Source organism: Paramormyrops kingsleyae, chromosome 16 (genome assembly GCF_048594095.1).
Source record: "Paramormyrops kingsleyae isolate MSU_618 chromosome 16, PKINGS_0.4, whole genome shotgun sequence".
Taxonomy (NCBI): domain Eukaryota; kingdom Metazoa; phylum Chordata; class Actinopteri; order Osteoglossiformes; family Mormyridae; genus Paramormyrops; species Paramormyrops kingsleyae.
The window spans coordinates 19,079,311-19,099,379 of record NC_132812.1 but is presented as its reverse complement, the minus strand read 5'-3'; the positions used below and the strand labels follow the sequence as shown (position 1 = coordinate 19,099,379).

Here is a 20,069-nt window from a genome sequence, read left to right as displayed (position 1 = left end):
TGTTATTCATATATACACACACACATACAGTAGCATACTGCATTACTGCAGTCTTCAAAGCTATTTATCTGGGCAGGAAGATTATATTTTCTCTATAAAAAATACTTTAACATTATAAAAATAAATATCTAAAATAAATATATAAAAATGTGTGCGTATTGAAACTGTCAGTGTCTTCAACTTGTTTTCTCCACTTTTTTGTCTTTGCATAGAGAATAATTGCTAAATATTTGCCACATGCATACGTACCGCTGGGCTTGAGGAGGGTAATGGTCAGGCAGGCTGACGTACCTGAATATTGCTCTGCTACTCGTTTTACTGTTGTATACAAAGTCTGCACAATGGAGCAGTCTTATTTTCAAATAAGCATTGTTTTTTGTCATATGGAACAGACTATTTAATTAAGCAGAAGTGAACAAGGAAAGTCAGGTATTATGTATTATAAATATAGACATTAAAAATCAGCATTGAGGAGAGTATTCTGCAAGATTTTTTTCCAGCAAGGAAAAATAATAATTGTGCTTCCCATCATAGTATTGCTAGATTAAAATGAGTGTTACTTTTCTTTCTGTTCCGGGTTTACGTGACTTCAGTTCAAAAATTTTAATATTTTTACCCACTTACACCCCATTGAAACGATGCATGAAAAGATCAAGTCAAAGAATATAACAGGTTATCAAAATATGCCTCATGTTATTATTTGAGGAAATGTGGGTCCTTAATGACAATACCTTTCTCCTTTTCTCTGTTTCTCAATGACTACAGTAGAACATGCTGTATGTTTTATTTTTTCAAACAAGTACAAGACACAATCTGTTAAAATTAATTCAGCCCACAATATGGCCTAGTGAAGGACTACTTCGATTGCACATCACATGGCGTAGCTAAAATATTTTTTCAATACAACCTGAGAGATGACTTGCTTCAAACTCTTATTGCTGCAATGGCAGAAAATAAACCTATTGGATCTACAGGTGCAGGTCTAATTGCATTTGTGTGCTGCCCTCAAAGGGGGGGGAATCTTGACACCATCATTTCCAGTGGGGCATAAAATCCAATTCACAATTAAGTTGGCAAGGATCCGTGAGGTGTGAAAGTCAATCTTCCAGCAGAGAGAATCATTTTGCTCCCTGATCCCTTTCTCAGGAGGCAGGGAGGAAGACTCTACCATCCCCGTGTCTTCTGCCTTTGAAACCTTTCAATCAAATACGTCTGTCCCAAATTTCACTTATTCTACATGACGAACGGCTGGCAGTGTTTGGGCTGTTATAAGGGTTGTATTCTTATTTTCGAGAGACAAAGTAGGTATTGTTGTTGAGTCATTCAACCATTTACAAATTAGTATTGAATTTACCATGATCAAATTTGCATATCGTTTTATATATATGTATACCCAGACATGTTACAGCTTTGCCAGTGATACATTTATTCAGTATATTCAGCTGAGTGCAAGAGAAACAAGCACCTCACAATTATTGTATAATTCAATAAATAGTGCATTGTTAAAGAACCAGTTTGCGAAGTTGTCAACCAGCAATTGAAAGAAAGCCATAGCATTCAATTAAACATTGTGTGCATGTTCATTCCCAAAGAAAAACTTCAAAACAAAAGAAATACAGATCCAGTAGTTCAATGCCGCATTCTCACACTTTGCTAATGAACCATTTTACCACAGATTGGTTTTTGAGTCAATGTGGAAAAAGTCAAACCTAAAAGTCCAACCATTATATACAAAGCCTAAGTACTTCAATAGTCCCGTCTTAGTCTGATGTTGTACAATAATAACCCAAAGCAGATTCTCTGTGCAAAAATTAATAATGCAGGGCAGCAAAAGAAGGCCTCCCTGCTGGAGGAACGTGGTGCTTTAAAACCAGCCCAGAAATCATAAAATGTGGGATTTTCTGTTGCACAAAACCTTAATGGCAAAATATCCAGCCAAATGTACATGTAATCTTTGATATAAGCAATTAACTGTTGTTATACACCTTGAAACTATTTGCTGCATCCAGTGCATCATATCAAAAGGTCACATCAGTTAATACTCAATTACTATTATTAGGGCTCAAGCATGCAGTGCTGCTCCCTATTGTATTTGCTAAGATCTTTCTCCTTCTTCTTCTTCTTCTTCTTCTTCTTCTTCTTCTTCTTCTTCTTCTGTATTAAAGCACTATAGGGAGCAGAGCCTGTAAGGTGTGGAAACACCAAATTTGGTGGAGTGGTGCAGAACTCCGCCCGCTACTCAGGCAAGCAAAATATCCCCATCAGCCTAATGGTGGCACTACGGCATGATGTTTTACATTCTGTCCTAATTTGCTAAAGCTAATTTGCGAAACGTGCAAAATGCACTTTTTCGAACTTGCCTTAGGCTGTTCATCTGATTCACACAAAATTTGAACTGCAACATCTTGAGACCATGTACACAAAAAGTTGTCTGTAGGATTTTGATCAGGGCAATTATTCCAGTGCTACAGACCAATTCATTTTGTGGAGTTGGCCTGTTTACACGTAATGGGCTATTTCTCATCAGTGGAACACCAATTTGTTACCAATTCTGAGACTCTTAAAATTTCATGAAAATGGCCCAATAGGGGGTGCTATAATTAAAAATTGCTTATAACTTGGAAACCATTGAACATAAAAATATGACACTTTGTAAGCGTGTTCATGGCCAGATGTCCCAACAAATCATAAAATAAAAGTTCATCTGCTTATGAAACATGGCTGAGAAAAGCCAATCAAAATTCAGCGGGCCATAATAACCTCTGTATATGATCGAGAATCATGAAATTCGGTGTCATGGTGCAATTCTCCTTCCGCTACTTGGGCCAGAAAAACGACACAGGTTGGTGCTGTAGTGTCCATAGCCCATATGCCTTTATACAGTAATGCAGATATTATAAAGCCAGACAAACACGAGGTGCTTCCATACTGAATACACATTCATTTGCAGATATTCTAATGGAACATTTGACGTTAAATGTGGCCGGAGCCTATAAATTATTATTTTTACCTCTGTGTGTGTGTGTGTGTGTGTGTGTGTGTGTGTGTGTGTGTGGCATACCATCCATGTAATAAGCACAATGTTTACAGCAATCGTACAGTGCATGTATAAGCCATCACGGAAAATAGATAGATAGATAGATAGATAGATGGATAGATAGATAGATAGATAGACAACAGCAACTATTGAACAGTTACATGTCACCTTATGTTGCTAACCTACTACAATTTCTAATTTGAACTCATGCACACGTGAAATAGAAAATGTAATACGTGCAGTAAATTGCATTGTGTGCTGACTAAAACTGATAATGCTAATATTAAAGTAGTTGGCTATGCACAACTAATTAGGATCTTTAATACATAATCAGTGACATTATGCTTTATATTAATAATGACAAAACTGTCACGACACTAATCGGGATAGAAATGGCTGCACTGTGCCCAGTCCCCCTGTTTATTTACTGACCTGACTTTTCTTTTCATGGGGGCCTGAACCCTCATACAGGTCCCTCTCCTTAGTCTGCAGACAATATACCGTCTGCTGCTCTAACAGGAAGCCCACTGAGTTCATTATATTTAGGCCGTGTAATATGATATAGTCAGATGAATACGGGCAGGGACAGAGCCGTCCACTTACACTAATAGGAGAGTGAGACAACAGGATGAAGGGGTGAATGATGAAATGAAAACAGTTAGAGGGCTGCAGTCCTTGAAGAAAAGCAGCTGGCTGTCTGCCACAGCTGCTCAGTGGCCAGAAGCGGCCCCGGTGGGCCTGCTGAAATCAGACGAGGAAAAACACCCCGATAGGATAGGAGGAAGCAGCAATCCGCACGGAGGTGAACCGCCGGCCTCCCGTAACCTTCCTTTAATGTCCCCCGGGGGATGCTCACAGCTCCGAACTATGTGCAGAATCCTCTGCGGAGTGATCTGTCTTGTCACCTCCCTTCCAACAAATTTCCCATCCCATACTTTCGACATCCCTTGGAAAATGAAACGGGGATCAGTAAAAAAAGTATATATATATATATATATATATATATATATATATATATATATGTGTGTGTGTGTGTGTGTGTGTGTGTGTGTGTGTGTGTGTATATATATACATCTGAAGTCTGTCGTTTTCATTTTTCAGCCTTTTGAGTATAAATCTAACAGTTATCATTTTTACATAAATATATTCAAGAATTGAACATACATTTTAACATCTTGCCATATTTCTTAATCTATTATTGAGGTTGAATTTTAAATTCTATGTATGTGAAAGTCTGTGTGTGTGTGTGTGGGGGGGGGAGGGATTATGTTTATATTACATTGTGGGGACCAAATGTACCCGACTGTGAAAGCAAATTGTCACAGTTTATCAAGTTAGAAATACAAAAATGATGTGTTTGAATGCCAAAAAGCTGTTAACTATGTGGTTATCTATAAATATTGAGGATTTCTTTTGGTAAAAGTGTTATTAATAGTAAGAATGAAATGTCACAGGGAATCAATTCTAGCATTTATACTTTTGTAGAATGAAGTTTAGTATTGAGGATGAGAGCCTTTCTCTTCAGTTTAATCAATAGACACTCTACTGCACCCATCAACAGTTTCGGTGTTTCTGCAGAGGAACAACTACTTTAACAGATACAATCATATAAAATCATACATTTTAGCTAGCTTACCGATAATTTATTTGCTTGTTTATTATATTTATTTTTCTCTTTAGGTTGCTTTACGTATATGTGCATGTATTGGCATTTTATAAACAATTGTCACAGTCAACACCAGGGAAGGAACTACAGCAATTTTTGGTTAAGTAGGCAATTTATCATTGCCTTGGAAACAGTTTTTTAAAATATCAAAGTAGAAGGAATCAATTATGATATATTTAGAAAGCCAAATTCAATTCATAGACATCGGTTGCATTAATATTTTAAAGTGACATACTTTAGACTTACAAATCACTTATGTTTGCATCTTTTCTATGAATATAAGAATAAAATGAATTTCCATGTTTTCATTATATCGTAATAAAAGTCCAAATTTTTGAGTTCTCTAAGCTCTAATGGCAAATTCATGCAGATGTGAGTGATTCCAAAAATCAGTAAAATAATAGAGTTTTATAGGCAGTGATCAAAGAATTGGGACTGTCTCTGGTCTTCTCTAAGTTCCCTTTTCGTTGGAATTATTGGTATTATATGAATTTCAATAAGCTGCCCAAAGAGAGCTTATCCTAAGATCGTGCTTGAATCTGCAAACATGGTTTTGATGTATACAGGGTTATACATCAATTATGGTTCCCATTTAGTCAAGTAACCCCCCCACCACCACCACCACACACACACACACACGCACGCACACACACACACACACACAGCCTGCACCACACCCCTTGCAGCCTAGGAAATAAATCCAGGTTTTACATAAACTTAATGTCTCATGGTGCATCACAATGGAGAATAGCAAGAATGAAGCTGTAATGACATACATTACACTCACAACGGCTAAATAAAAAGTCTAGGCTGTTTCTGCAGCTGCACAGGGGAAGTATGTGCGTTCCTGTAATACCAGGACACGGCTTTGCTCACCATGGGTTCCACCTTCAAGACGCACCCTTTGAGTCAGCAGCAAAGGTAATGACGTATCATTGAAAGCCACATATTAAACAATATTTAAAAAGACACTACAATGATTCAGCATTTAAATTTTAATTTGTTATAATAAATCATAATGTTCTTCATCTTCATCAGATGCAACATTGTTTCACTCTTGCATTTCCTAATTACTATGCATTTTCATGTTTTTTTTTTTTTAATGTGGTTACTTGACATAAGAGAAAGGCACTTCACCTAAGAATAATTATGTAAAACACTATAGTCATGCACATTGAATTCAATTCAATCCATCCATCCATCCATCCATCCATTTTCAGTAACCACTGGTCCTATACAGTGTCACTGGGGATTTGGAGCCTATGGACGCATGGCAGGGAACGACCCAGGATGGGGTGCCAACCCATCACAGGGCACACACACCAATCACACCTACGGAATATTTTGTGACGCCAATTATCCTCAGCTTGTCCTTGAGCTGTGAAGAAACCGGAGAACCCAGAGGGACCCCCAGGGCGGGATGGGGAGAACATGCAAAGCACTGCCCCACGGGGCCGCCCCATGAATTCACTTATACCAGCAAATTTAATAACTCTAAGATTAATTATGACGGATGGCTTCTAACCAATATTAAAATAAATAAGTTCCTTCTGTTAGCTCAGAATAAATTTCTTTGTCAATAACAATTTTCTGGTTGACATTGACAATATCCAGTATAAGCTCAAATATGTCAGTGACAGAGTGATTGATTATAACTTATGTCCCCATATTTTCTTTGTACAGTTTTCTTCATACTAAAATATGTTCCTTTAATTAATCTCTGTAGGGGCTCCATTCAATACAGCATTATATGTGATATTAGAAGAGTGTTGTTCCTCATAAAACACTTAGGTGTGTGTAGGTACCATGTTGTCACCATGCACCAAATTTATCATGGATTGCTCCTATAATGACCCAGCTACCATTTGCATTTTTCTTTATCTAAAATGTTCTGATAAGCAAGTGAATAATAAAATAATGTCACACTGTACACATAATCATTACATCTTTTAGCTGCTTCCATTGCTGGTGTTTTGCTTCCTGTTTTTCATTCGGTGATACCTTATAATTGACACCTCATGGTTGTCCATCCTCTGGAATCACCCCAGAACATCCGTCTGTGGCCTAACAAAGCGTCACTGGTTTATTATCCCACCAGCTCATCCAGTAACAGCCACCATGTCTTCCCTGTTCTTTGAAATTACTCTTTCACTTCATAGCCATTTGCATCCGTGCTTTTGTTTTGATAATTTCATTTTATCAGTGAAACCCACATGTGCCGAATTTTATTTGAAGCATAAAAATTACAGCCTGTGACCCTCTACTGGATAAGCAGTATGGATGGATGGATGGATGGATGGAGAAAAAATAAAAATAAAAAGATATAACATAAGAAAGGATGGATAATACATTTTTTACATAATTATTTCGCTTAACATAGTACACTGCAAAAAAAAAAATCGCTTTTCAAATTTAAGATAAACTGTTTCTGTTTTGAGACAAGATGGACTATAGCTAGCAAAATTATCTGCCAGTGCAGTAAGACTATTGTTATTGATTTCCTAAAATAAGACAAATTGATCTTATTCATAAAATGTGTTTAGTCAGTTTATTAATGAAATCAGAATTTTGTCTAAATATAAGAAAATTATACTTGCTTATATTTTCATTTCTTTACAGTCTTGTTTGTCTGTGTTTGCCAAATTCTAATGTCACATGATGACATTTTATATATAAAAATGAGCGCAGTGTGCAGGTCTACGTCACATTAATTAGCTCTCCACATACACATGAAGTGAGCTCACAATCGCTACTAAGTGGCATCTCTGTTAAGGAACGTACTCGCTTTGCATATACACGAGTGCCGCTGGGCTGGAATGCAGTGGACACAGGGAAATGCACATATTTCAAGCACTACTGCTATCTAGGTTCATTACAGTTCTGGTCATTTTCACAAGAAGACAGTGATTTATGCCCTGGGCTCCATGTGCCACAGCCTCATTACACACTGTGATATTGTAAATCAGCAGATAATTACAGCATACATCTTACACCTCTAAGCACTGTGATTTACTTGATTTTTTAGGACCGTCATCATGACCAGGATTACATATAGTATTTTTCTCCATTTCTACAAGCAAATATATATCCCTTTCGATTATACTGAAATGTAAGGCACCAGGAAGTGAAATTAGGAAGTAAAATGAAATATGGACATCGTGCATCACATTTATCGCAGAGGAACTTACCATAGGCAATATTATGGTCTGTAAATGGCGATAACCATTTTATTCTTTTTCCAGACTTTGATTCCAGTTCAATTGATTTTATGGTTCAGTAGAATACATTGTCGAGGCGTTTGACATTTAGAAATCTACTGCCATTTTTAACAATTAGACACAAACAGAGATACTATTTTCAATGGTATTGCAACCAGCCTTTTCACGCAATTAAATGCAATTAAAAAAAAAAATAATAATCATCATTTGACGGCCCTATTAAAAATCTGAGGCATATTCCCCGTGGACTTAATATGGCCACTGAGGCATGCTGAGGTATTTGGCTTCATTAGATAGTTATTATGACATTGCAGTAACTCCAGGCTAACTCAGTGTGTGTGTTTCCTCAAAGCATTTCTGACCACTTCAGGCCTTGGTGTTGTGTATGATGACTAGATAGCGCTAGTATGCAACTCTTCTGATGAAACGGAGCCACAGGTGTACAAGCAGACAGCCTGCAGACTCACTTTGCACACCCATTATCTAGTGGTGATAAAACAAATTTCACTTAAGAAATGATCCAGATTATAAAGAATTTACTTTAGTATGTTATTTCTTTTCCCTTTTACCCAGGTATCTTTTGCTACTTCATAATGTGGGTCCTATTTTTCTGTTGCGCTTACAATGCTTTTGTTTTTGGTCACAGCTTTTTAACGTAGCACAGTGTCTCCCAACCTGGTCCCCTCTGACCCCACGCTAGGCCAGTATCACCACCGGCACCCCCCCTGTCCCAGGCACAGTGAAACTGACTGGCATGGATGTGTCCCCTGAACTTGGCACCCCAGGCTGGTGTCTATGTTGCCTATCAGACTGACCAGCCCTGGTTGGGAGAGAGCAAAAACATGGACTGTCTGCGGGTCCCTTTGGACCGGATTGGGAATCACTGACCTAACAGCTGGTTAGACACTGTTCGCCTCCCATATCACGTAGCTGTTCTTGCCCACACTGCAGAGGGCGCAAGCACTTCTAGGGGCGCAAGCAAGTCAATTTCACTTTGCATGGGACAATTCACAGCATACAGTCAATGTCCCTTCAGAATCTGGTGGCCTAGACAGCCGTCTATATCGCCTATATGACTGAGCGACCCTGAGAATGGAACCTTAGTACTATTGCCTCCGCGTAACATAAAAGAATAACAGTGGCATCTATTAACACTTATAAGTCTGAATCACTAGGAAAGTTAACTTTTCAAAGGGGACTAAACCTTATACCGCTACCAATAATTTGAATAGGTGAGTAATGCAGTTCAAAGTACAGGATATGTAGTATATTTCTACATTTCATGTTTTCATTTTGTTTTCCATGAAGGGAACTTTACCAAGAGCCCGCACTGAACTGAACCCTGAATATCTGGACCTCAGATCCAGGACCGAACTGAATCCCGAATACTGGACCCCCTGCACCCCTTTAGTGAGTATGGCTGGGCCAACTTCTATACAAAGTCTATTCTTGACACTCTCCTCCATTTGACAAGTTATAGTTGGTACTGTATAGTGGTAATTCATTGTGTTATTCTTTCAGGTGATTTACCATAGGCACATTAGTCTTAAGAGTTCCATTACGATTATGGATTCATGTATTTGTACTTGGAAGAAATATACATATTTTTAAAAATAACTGCTGAAAATGTTTATTGGATTATGAAGTACATTTGTATTAACATATAATGCCAGTTGTAGCTGATGACAAACTCATTGGAGATGACTGAGATATGGAATTTCCGGGGATTTTAGGGTCAGTCCTTAGATATGAGTTACGCTTTCAGTCTGGCTTCTCAAAGGGATGCTGTCTACCACCCAAAGGAGTGGGCTGTTTGATTTTGCAGCAGTAGCATATTTTTACAGTGAATCATATTGTGCTTTTTTCCAGTAGTATTTGACTCTTTGGGTCAGGAGTCTGTGCTTTTGTTCATGAAATCATGTCATGGTTGGGTCCCTGAGAATGGCCCATAACTCTGAAAACTGCTCCAGAGGAGTTAGAAAATGATCCCAGGCTTTATGCTCAGTTTTGTAAAACTTTGTGTCTTATAGAAGAGAAGGGTGGGATACTTGAAACCTAAAGAATAGCTAGGTAACTGTGCAATCGGAGATCCCACTTATCTTATCTTTGCATTTCTTTAGTTTATGTGCTTGTGTTTGTTTGTATGCACGCACATACATGCATGTTAAGCTTTCTTCCCCCTACATTTGATAGCTATCCTCTCCTAGAGAATTGCCTTTGAGAACCAGCCTCAGAGGCTTGCTGCTTTTCTGTCAGGGCAGTGAATGAGAGAGGCGTGCTACATCCGCTAACTCCCCTTTCAATGATCACCGGCAGCTCAGAGAGTGATCTCGTCTCTACCCAGGGAGGCGTGCTCTGCAGAGGCCATATCCAGCTTCTGATAGGCTAGTAAGTAGTTTCCATTTCTAGCTGCAAATGCAGTTCAGACTCTTGTCACTTGGTCATTGGGCCATAAGATACCTGCCATGTCCACTCTATTTTTGTCTCTCTGGTCTGTCCCTCAGGCCATCCTCTGGAGTTCTTCCTGCTTGTTAAATTGGATTTAAAGTGGAAGTGGACAGTAGTGATTGTGCTGCAATATTTTTTCATGTCAGTGCGCTCCAGATTCGGCATGTCGGTAGGACACAGGGTCATATAGCCAGGAATTTTTTTTCGCAAAAGTTTTTATGTTGCATGTGAAATATTATATGCATAAAAGGGTTGTTATATACTTAATTTAGTAATATCACAACACGTTCAGTTTGCGATTTCAGTTTATATATTGCTATAGAAAAATTACCGTATACAGTGTTGAATTTTTACAATTATGTTCTTTTGTTAAGTATTATCTAGGTCGTACTTACACTAGGCTTATCTGTACCTTTATAAAGGTATAAATAACCTGGTGCAGAAGATCTTGCTATTGACCAGAGCTGGTCTGGTAGACTGGCATTAAAGGTGCCATTGTACGGTATACAGTACCTATCAGCAGTGCCAGTTTCTGGCAAGGACAAGGTAGGCAACTGCACTGGAAATATCTTCTGAGTGCTCCCCCCCCCCCCCTCCAGGGTGTGACATTGGCTATGACCTTTGCTGTCTAACCATTTGCACGTGGGTAATGTACACAAGTATGCAAAAAGACAATAAATAGACAACAAATATAATCTTGCTTTTTTGCCTCATTATATTTGGCACTATCTGGTTAAATGCAAAGTTCAAAGAATTATAAGGCTATAGGATGCATATCATTGTGTGAAGACATCTATGAGAGATGCAGTGTGACCAAGCCTGCATTGTCATCTACCTGGATTTGATTTCCTTGTTCTGTTAGCAGTGCTATTGGTGGCCACTCCTCAAGGCCTCGCAAGGGGATGTGCCTTTTTTTATCTCACTTTGATGGATGGGCTAGGCTATTGCCTGCAAGTGGCACTGCCTGCCAAATACATAAGTCTTAAAATCTTTGTCTCTGACAGAAAGGGCATTGGAGAGAGAGAGTATTTATGATGGAGGCAAGCTCAATAGTAATGTTTTTCGATCTGGCCAAGTGCATCAACCATAACGGCCCACATTAACGCTTTTCGTGCAAATGCAATTATTACCCTGACAGTTTCCAAATTGCACCACCAAAATGGGCCAACATTAATTTAATATATTTATTTCATTTCATTATACTACAGTCAGCAAACAGAGGAGATGAATATTGCTGATATAGGGTTTATTTGTTTACTGTTCAAACTTAATAGCTGTCGAAGAGAATAATTAAGATATAAATGTGACTAAATGTGATCACTGGGAATCTATTTCTGGGATGTAGCCTGGGGTTTGCGGCGTTTTTGCTTCTATCTATAGTGCCTAAGGTAGCTGCTTCAGAATGGTGTGGAAGGCATCATCACTGGAAGGTTCCTCACAAAGCCTTTGTCTTTGCTGTGGGTGTCTATATTCTTCTACTGATCATTCTTTATCAGCCACATTCAATCCCCCCAACTTCATTCTCTCAGTTCTGTCCTTTACAGTGCCTTTATCTTTTTGTTCTGATTAGTGAACAAAGGCCATTTTTAGTCCATGACTGTCTTCACCTACATCATTCTTTTGTGTCGTTTTCTGCACAAAAACCTGTGACTCACTGAGTTTCTGGTTACCCAGAATCCATAATCACTGGTCCATAAGAACACTAACTATCCATCTATCTTCTAACCACTTATTCTGACCGGGGTCATTGGGGAACACAAATTTTTAATTATTTATGCTGGAACTTCATTTTAATAACATTCCAATACAGTCAATCCTGTCATCCGCCATACTGCTTTTTCAGTACAGGGTTGTAGTGAATGGGATTCTGTTGCCATTACCATTACATTATTTGGATTTTTTATTATGTAAATTCTAATAACTCAAATTTCTTTTGGATAATTCTTTGATCTGACTTAATGCAGCTGTGTTTTTCTTATGAGTAAATTATTCAAATTGAAAGGGCCACAGATGCAGTTGTCTGAAGATCACAGATGTCGCTCGATCGATTTTGGTTTCAGTGTGCGTTAGATTTGCTTGACCTTATTATAATAAAAGGTATTTTAATAAGATGTTTTTCAGTGTGCCTATTATTCTATCTTACAATCATCAAATAATATTAATTCTGATAAACTTGGTCAGACTGATGTCAAAAGACAATAACCTTAATATTATACAAAGCAGGCAAATCGCACAACAAATGGTAGAATGACAAAATGAGATTTTTTTTTCCTGTTTAATAATACTTCAGTACAATAGGTTTCCAGTATTTCCTGAGGGGTCTGTGTCATTATTTATTTTATTTTACCATGGCTGCTACTTGATGCTTTGAAGATTGAATATTCTAGCAATAGTTTTTGAGTTTTTACTTGAGCAATGTTCAGTGTAATAGAGCATTTGACTGCTAAAAACAATTGTGTGGCATTTTGACTGTGATTTGGTGAGGCATTTAACAATTCCTTGCAAGCTTGTGACACTTGTCTTTTGTATCATGTTGTTACTGTTTTCCTGACAAGGAAAATAATGATGGATTTCAAAATGAAGCATGCTTATTTTTAATCTTAATTTCAAAGGGAATTATGAAGATAAATGACATAAGGCCTCTGAGCACCCTAGCATTATAATTTGATTTCTGAAAGAACAGTTTCTTGGCTAGATCTAGGAGTGCATTGAAATGCGTGACATAATCCATGCTTTTAAAAATGCAGTAGAATTGAATATCAAAATTAGGTTTTTCGATTTTTTTTATCACACATAGGATCCCAAGGCAAATTGGTCCGAGGTGAGCGGCCAGAGTAAATGCGATTCAGAGAAGCCCATGATGACTAATATAATGGACCTTGTTACCCCGCCCAGATTGCAGAGACCAGGGCCTCGCCTGGAGCCAGGCCTGGGGTGGGGGCTCGTAGGCGAGCGCCTGCTGGCCAGGGCCCCACCCATGGGGCCCGGCTTGATATAGCCCGAAGGAGTATCATTGGTCCGCCCTGCAGGGGGAGCTGTGGGGGTCGCGTGCAATATTGATCCGGTGGCAGTCGAAGGTAGCGGCCTCAACAGACCGATCGCCGGCTACCAAATCTGGCTTTTGGCACATGGAACATAACCTCTCTGGTGGGAAAGGACCCTGAGCTGGTGTGGGAGGTAGAGTGTTACCAATTAAATAGTCGGGTTCACCTCAACACATGGCTCGGACTCTGGAACCAAACTCCTGGAGAGGGGCTGAAGTCTATTACATTGTGGAGATGCCCTTAGTGAGAGGTAGGGGTGGGTCTACTTATAGCCCCCCAGTTTTGTGCCAGAACATTGTAGTTCACCCGGGGGAATGAGAGGGTCACCTCCCTTCGATTTTGAGTCGGGGGACAGGCTCTGACTGTCCGTATGTGCCGAACACCAGTTCAGAGTATCCAGGTTTCTTGGAGACTTTGGAAGGGATGCTGGAAGGTGCCCCATTGTTCAGCTGGGGGGGGGACTTTAATGCCCATATGAGAAATGACAGTGAAACCTGGAAAGGTGTGACTGGGAGTAATGGCCTGCCTGATCGGAATCCGCCGGGTGATCAATTATTGGATTTCTGTGCTGACCACAGTATGTCCATAATGAACATGCACCTGGCACCAGAGCACCAAAGACTGCAGTTTGATGATCAATTTTATAGTCATATTGTCAGATCTGTGTCCGCATGTTTTGGACACTCAAATGAAGAGAGGAGCTGAGCTGGCAACTGTTGACCACCTGGCAGTGAATTGGATCAGATGGCGGATAGGCCTGGTAGACCCAAACGCATAGTGACGGTGTGCTGGGAGCATTGGGCAGAGGCCCCTCTCTGGGAGATCTTCAACTTGCGCCTACTGCAGAACCTCTTTTGCATCCCGAGAGAGACAGGCCACATTGAGCCTGAATGGACCATGTTCCGGGACTCCATTGCTGAGGTGACATTGTGGAGTTGTGGCTGTAAAGTTGTTGGTGCCTGATGCAGTGGCAATCCTCAAACCCGGTGGTGGATACCAGTGGTAAAGGGACCTGTCAGATTGAAGGCGAGGCCTTCTGAGTTTGGTTAGCACTGGGGACTCCTGAGGCAGCTGACAGGTACTGGCAGGCTAAGCGGAAAGCCGCTTTGGCAGTTACTGAAGCAAAAACTCGGGTGTGGGAGGAGCTTGGTGAGGCCATGGAGAAGGACTTTCGGTCGGCCTCAGAAGGATTCTGGGAAACTGTCAGACAACTCAGGGAAGGAGGAACAGGGCTAGAGAAAGAATATTTCGAGGACCTCCTGAGGTGGTGGCCCCAATCTTTAAGAACGGGGACCAGAGGGTGTGTTTCAGCTTTAGAGGGATCACACTCCTTGGCCTCCCTGTGAAGGTCTATACCAGGGTCCTAGAAAGGAGGGTCTGCCCACTGGTTGAAGCTCATATCCAGGAGGAACAATGTATATTCCATCCTATTTGCGGAACACTGGATCAGATCTTCACCTCACAAGGATACTGAAGGTTTTGTGGGAATCTTCCCAACCAGTCTACATGTGTTTTATGAACTTTGAAAAGATATACTGTACAATGTCACTTATTCTGTTCATAACTGTTCATAACCATTCTGTTGTGGTAAAGAAGGAGCTGAGCTGGAAGGCAAAGCATTCAGTTTATCAGTCGATCTACATTCCTCCTCTCACCTATGGTCATGAGCTTTGGGTAGTGACCGAAAGAATGAAATTATGGATACAAGCGGCAGAAATGAGTTTCCTCCGCAGTGTGTCTGGAGTATGGAGCTTGGACATTCGGGAGGGGCTCAAATAGAGCTGCTGCTCCTCCACATCGAAAGGAACCAGCTAAGATGGTTCAGGTATCTGTATAGGATGCCTCCTGGACAGCTTCCTGGGGAGATGTTTCGAGCATGTCCAACAGGGAGGAGACTCCGGGATTGATGGATGGATGGAGAATACAGCACATACAGAGATTGGTTGAAACAAGATAAGACTTTTTATTTACTTAGCCCCCTTAACTAAATATGAGTTTTGGTTCTCGAAGTGTATTGTTTCTTCATGGCTGTGAGTAACTGGCAAGCATGTATGCAATGTTAATCTAGGAGTGAGGCAGTTGTACAGAAATTGCTACTCAACTACACACACACACAATGAAAACCGTTGTTCATATCGCTGACTCCTTTATGTTTATAGTGTAACATGGATAACGGTCAGCAAACCACTAGTTAAATATTTCTCAGTTTGTGGTTAGCAGTAATCATTTGCAGTCTAAGAAACTTTGCAGGAGATGGTGAATAAGCTGCTGATTCCTTCAGTAATCAGTCCAGAATAGTAAATGAAAAGGCCCACAGATTAATAAGGCTACATGGGTAAATTAATAAATAATGAGAGTCTATAAAGAAAAGTGCAGTCTCTTGTGGTCAGCCTTAGCAGACCTGGTGGTCTTTGAAGGCATCATTATCCGCTTCCATTGGTTTATTGACCTAGAACTTGCACCTAAGGGGATGTAATGTGTAGCTGTGGAAGGCTTAACATATAACTATGAACGGCTGAAATAAGACTTTGAAGTTTGGATTCTATTTCAACATTCTTTCTGTTAAGATTTTTAACAAATTTTAGTCTTCGAAGCTGTGCCTCGATAACGATGGTCCACATCAGCAGGAAACACAGTGTAATCGACGTGGACATGCATTTGTAATCAAGGCTTTTTGCCCAATAATTCTTATTCAGGAAGACCTTAGAATGGCAACCCTTCCAATGATTTATAATTGAGAGCAAGCTGCTGTCTACCATTGCTTCCTCTAAAATTTCAACCATTATGAATTAATTTTTCATTAAAATACAATACAATATTGTCTTGGTTTGGAACCAGAGAGGATAAATCAAACCAAATTGAAGCACACTGACTTTTGAAAATATTTCCGTAATATAACAAAATAATTCCAGCAGGTTTTTTTGTTTGTTTTTTTGGCAAACTTCTTCATGAAATTTTTAAAAGGAGTTTAGCTGGAAAGAATGGCAGTAATATAATATTTCTGGCATAACCTAATGAAAATGACCTCCTTTTTGTGCTCATCCATCTCATTGTGGAAATGGGATTTTACTCAATAATAGGTTTCTCATCCTTCAGCACTGTTTCACTCATATTTACAGACATGAGCAGAAAAAAGATGGACATAGATTAGCACAGCAGATCAAAGCTATATAAACTCCCACAATCTGTGCCTCTGTGTAATTATTATACTTTGCTATAACTGACACAATAGGGGCTGAAATTAATAATTACTGTGTGGCCTCAAAAAGCTTATAAGATCCATAGATAGGAAGAAATAAACATATTATGAATATTTAACATTTATACCCTCATCATCTTTCAGTGCTCTTGAATAATTATTGTAATACTTATTGCAGCACTTCTTGCTGAATGATATACTGCTCGAATGCTCTTACATTAGGCTACACTAGATCTAAACATTTGAGGTATTCTCCAGAAGCATTTTAATATTGGAATAGTTTTCACAGGGCTGTAGACTGTTCTCTATTTGTGATGCGCAGACTGAAGCTGTAGGCCCTATTGACTAACCTGCCATAGGCTCAGCTGCTGTGTAATTCTCCTGAATATTTTACTTAAATTATGTAGTAGACACTTGCATATACTGTACTTTTGGTGACAATTGCTTTACCTGTATAATAAAGAATGCTTTGTTATGCTGATTCAGATGCCACCAACAAATAATCTACTGTGGAATTTCCTAGGTGGAATCCTGACAAGTCATCCTTCTGAAAAGCAGATTTCAAGAGTGTGCCTTGTGTCCCACACATGTGCCTCTTTCTGGGTCTCCTGAAGTTGTTACATGTAGTTTTGGCTTATCCCACAAAACGTTTAAAAGGATGAATCTGTCTGGCAATTAGGCCAGCTGGGGCACAGCAGTGACATACTTGGCGTTGCATGTGCCTGGTTCCGCTGAGACTCTTGAAACAGGCAGTGAAAAAGTGCAGATGGGGTTTCAGCCTGAATCGGAGGCCGTGCTCTCAAGTAATCAGTCATTACACACACTTCTGTAGTTATTAGAGACTCCTGACCGCATCACCCTTGAACTCTACCATAAATTAATCTGTTGTGTACATCAATTAGCATACTGTTCAGGAGATATGCATCACAGTACCTTCACTGGCATTCAGCAGGGTGGTCTGTCATGACGTAAGCAGTCCCACCAGCCTCTTAAAAAGCTTAACCAGGTAAAGGCTGCCCAGGTGAATGCAGGGAATCGCTGGAGCAGCAGGTTCATTTTTGGCCGTTGCATCCACCGCTCGCAAGCAGGATTTCCACAGAGGTTGCAAACAGCACCGTTCTGCCACAGGAGGTGGGGGTTGAAGCAGGCCGGGCTGTGCTAGGGGGCAGCCTCAGCGTAACCTGTCCTGTGAAAGGAAAGCGACTGGGTTTGGTGCAAAGGTACTTTTGCTTGAGGCCATAGGGCAAGACAGGGTACAGAAGACACTTTTTGTACTTTATAATTTAAAGCAAGGAGCTTTGCTTTGTTTGTAGGACGTTTTTTTTTTCCCTGAAGTGCTTTGGCTTCGCTACCATCTTCAGTTCACTGAGCCCTGCACCTTTGCGGTTTCGCCTGACCTGCAAGGAACGACTGCATAGACATTTTCTCTGTTGAGTTACTGATGTACAGATTAAGGTGACAGAATTCTGGATGTGGTGAAACTGCCACTTCAGAAAAGGAAGACAAAGGCAGAGGACAATAGTGCATCTGTCTTGGCACAGCATTGTGGGTAGCAGTGGCAAAGACTGTTGCCTAAATCTGATTCATTTAGCTTGATTGTAATGGTGTGTCAGTACTGGAAATTGATAGCTCTGCATTTGCGAGTGTTGCCTTATTACAACATTTTTTAAAGCGGCAGTTCACTCCAAAACTGGAAAACATACAATTTAGAGGGACTTTAGTGTTATCTATCCAGCTAGGTTATTCTGCTGGGAGTTGCCTAATGTTGGAGATATCGGCTGTAGAAATGTTGGTCTTCTCTCAAATATAATGGGACTGAATAGCATTCTTTCTGTGGTGATAAAAGTGCCAAAAAATACATTAGAAAAATTCAACTGCAACCCGAAATCATGACCTGGTTACTCATGCTAACTCACAGAGTTTGCAGTGAGCAGCTTAATGTAGGATCTATTTTCTTATACTATTTCCTTCCACTCCGGCGATGCTAAAAAGCTCGATGCTGCTTATAAGAAGATGACAAAGACCCATCCTGGGTTTAAATGACAGCACTAATGCAGAAACAGAATGCAGTTTAAAGCGGCTTTTCTCCCCTCACACTACATAGTGAATTCTATTACATGAAATAAAGTTGCAGCATAAGTCTGAAATGTTCGATGTATATCTTAGTTAGACACAGAGATGCAGTTCCTCAAAAGGAGATTGTTTAGAAACAGTTACTAAGGTTTAGAAATTTGTGATTTTTATATAATATTTTAAATAATATTTTGTATGATATTTGTATGTATTGTATTTTATATGATATATTGTACAGTTCAGAACTATTGCTATAAATATATAATCTGATAATAAATATCAAGGTCTATCCCAGGCAGCAGGGGAGAAAAGGTGCCAGCGAATCACACGGCATGAACACACACACACACGCATGTCTTTGTGGGGACTCTCCATTCATTTCCATGGGGAAGACTCTAATTGCGACATGATGACCTTAACCCCTACCCAGCCCTAACCTTAACAGTAAGTAACCAAACAAAATACGAGACTTTTGGCATTTTTAGTTTTTTGATTGCATTCACATATCATTGTGGGGACTTGACATATGGTCCCCACAACATCAAAAACAGGTGGCATTTGGTTCCCACTATGTAATATAAAGATAATACACACACACACACACACACACACACACACACACACAGACATGTGTAATCATATCTTTGTGGGGACCGCTCATTCACTTCTATGGGAAAAATGCTAATTCTAACTATGACAACCTTAACCCCTACCCAGCCCTAACCGTAACTGCAAGTAACCAAACAAAATTCAAGAGTTTTTGCATTTTTATTTTTTTCATTGCAGTCACGGGTTTTTATAAAATAGAGGTTTCCCATATGGGGACCAGGAAAGGTAAAAAAACAACAGATATTCATCACGTTGTGGGGACATTTGGTCCCCACAAGGTATGGTATACCTGGACCACACACACACAGACACACACACACATACTGCTGTACTGAGAAAGTATGACACGAATATGTTCCTATTATTTATTGAAGAAAAACATCTGTTATCGTAGGACTTTATGCTAATTTAAGTAAATGCTGAAGTCACAATAAAGCTTTAACAGTGAATTCAAGCAGTTTATTTTCAATATAGTCTAGTGTTTTTTATGTACCTGGATCAAGAAAAGGCTCCTCAAAAAGTCTTATAGAACTGAAATCTTAAAGAACTGAAATCTTTGTTCATTTTAAAATATCTTGCAGAGCAGAACTTTGTGCGGCAGTGTTTGGGCTGCGGGCAGTGGAGGACGTGTTTGATGCATGCTGATGATATGTGTCCATTATTTAAAACGAGAGGACAAATACAGGGTTTGGGGGGTGATATCTGTGAGAACCTGGCACATTGCAGTCTGTTTATACACAGAGGTCCATTAGGAAGGTAAATATGTAAATTAGGC

General features: G+C 39.7%; 1 protein-coding gene across 6 annotated transcripts in view; it reads left to right on the top strand.

Annotated features, from left to right (window-relative positions):
- The window catches only part of LOC111834140 (protocadherin-9), a 158,408-nt gene that overhangs the window by 29,387 nt on the left and 108,952 nt on the right, over positions 1 to 20,069 (top strand). For 3 of the 6 annotated variants that reach the window (XM_023793108.2, XM_023793107.2, XM_023793110.2), the window contains exon 3: positions 9,230 to 9,331. In XM_023793108.2, coding sequence (XP_023648876.1) covers positions 9,230 to 9,331 — 102 coding nt within the window. Of the gene's footprint in view, positions 1 to 9,229; positions 9,332 to 10,237; positions 10,310 to 17,135; positions 17,177 to 20,069 lie in introns of those variants that run through there. The other 3 variants (XR_002835926.2, XM_023793109.2, XM_023793111.2) reach the window with 3 other exon arrangements.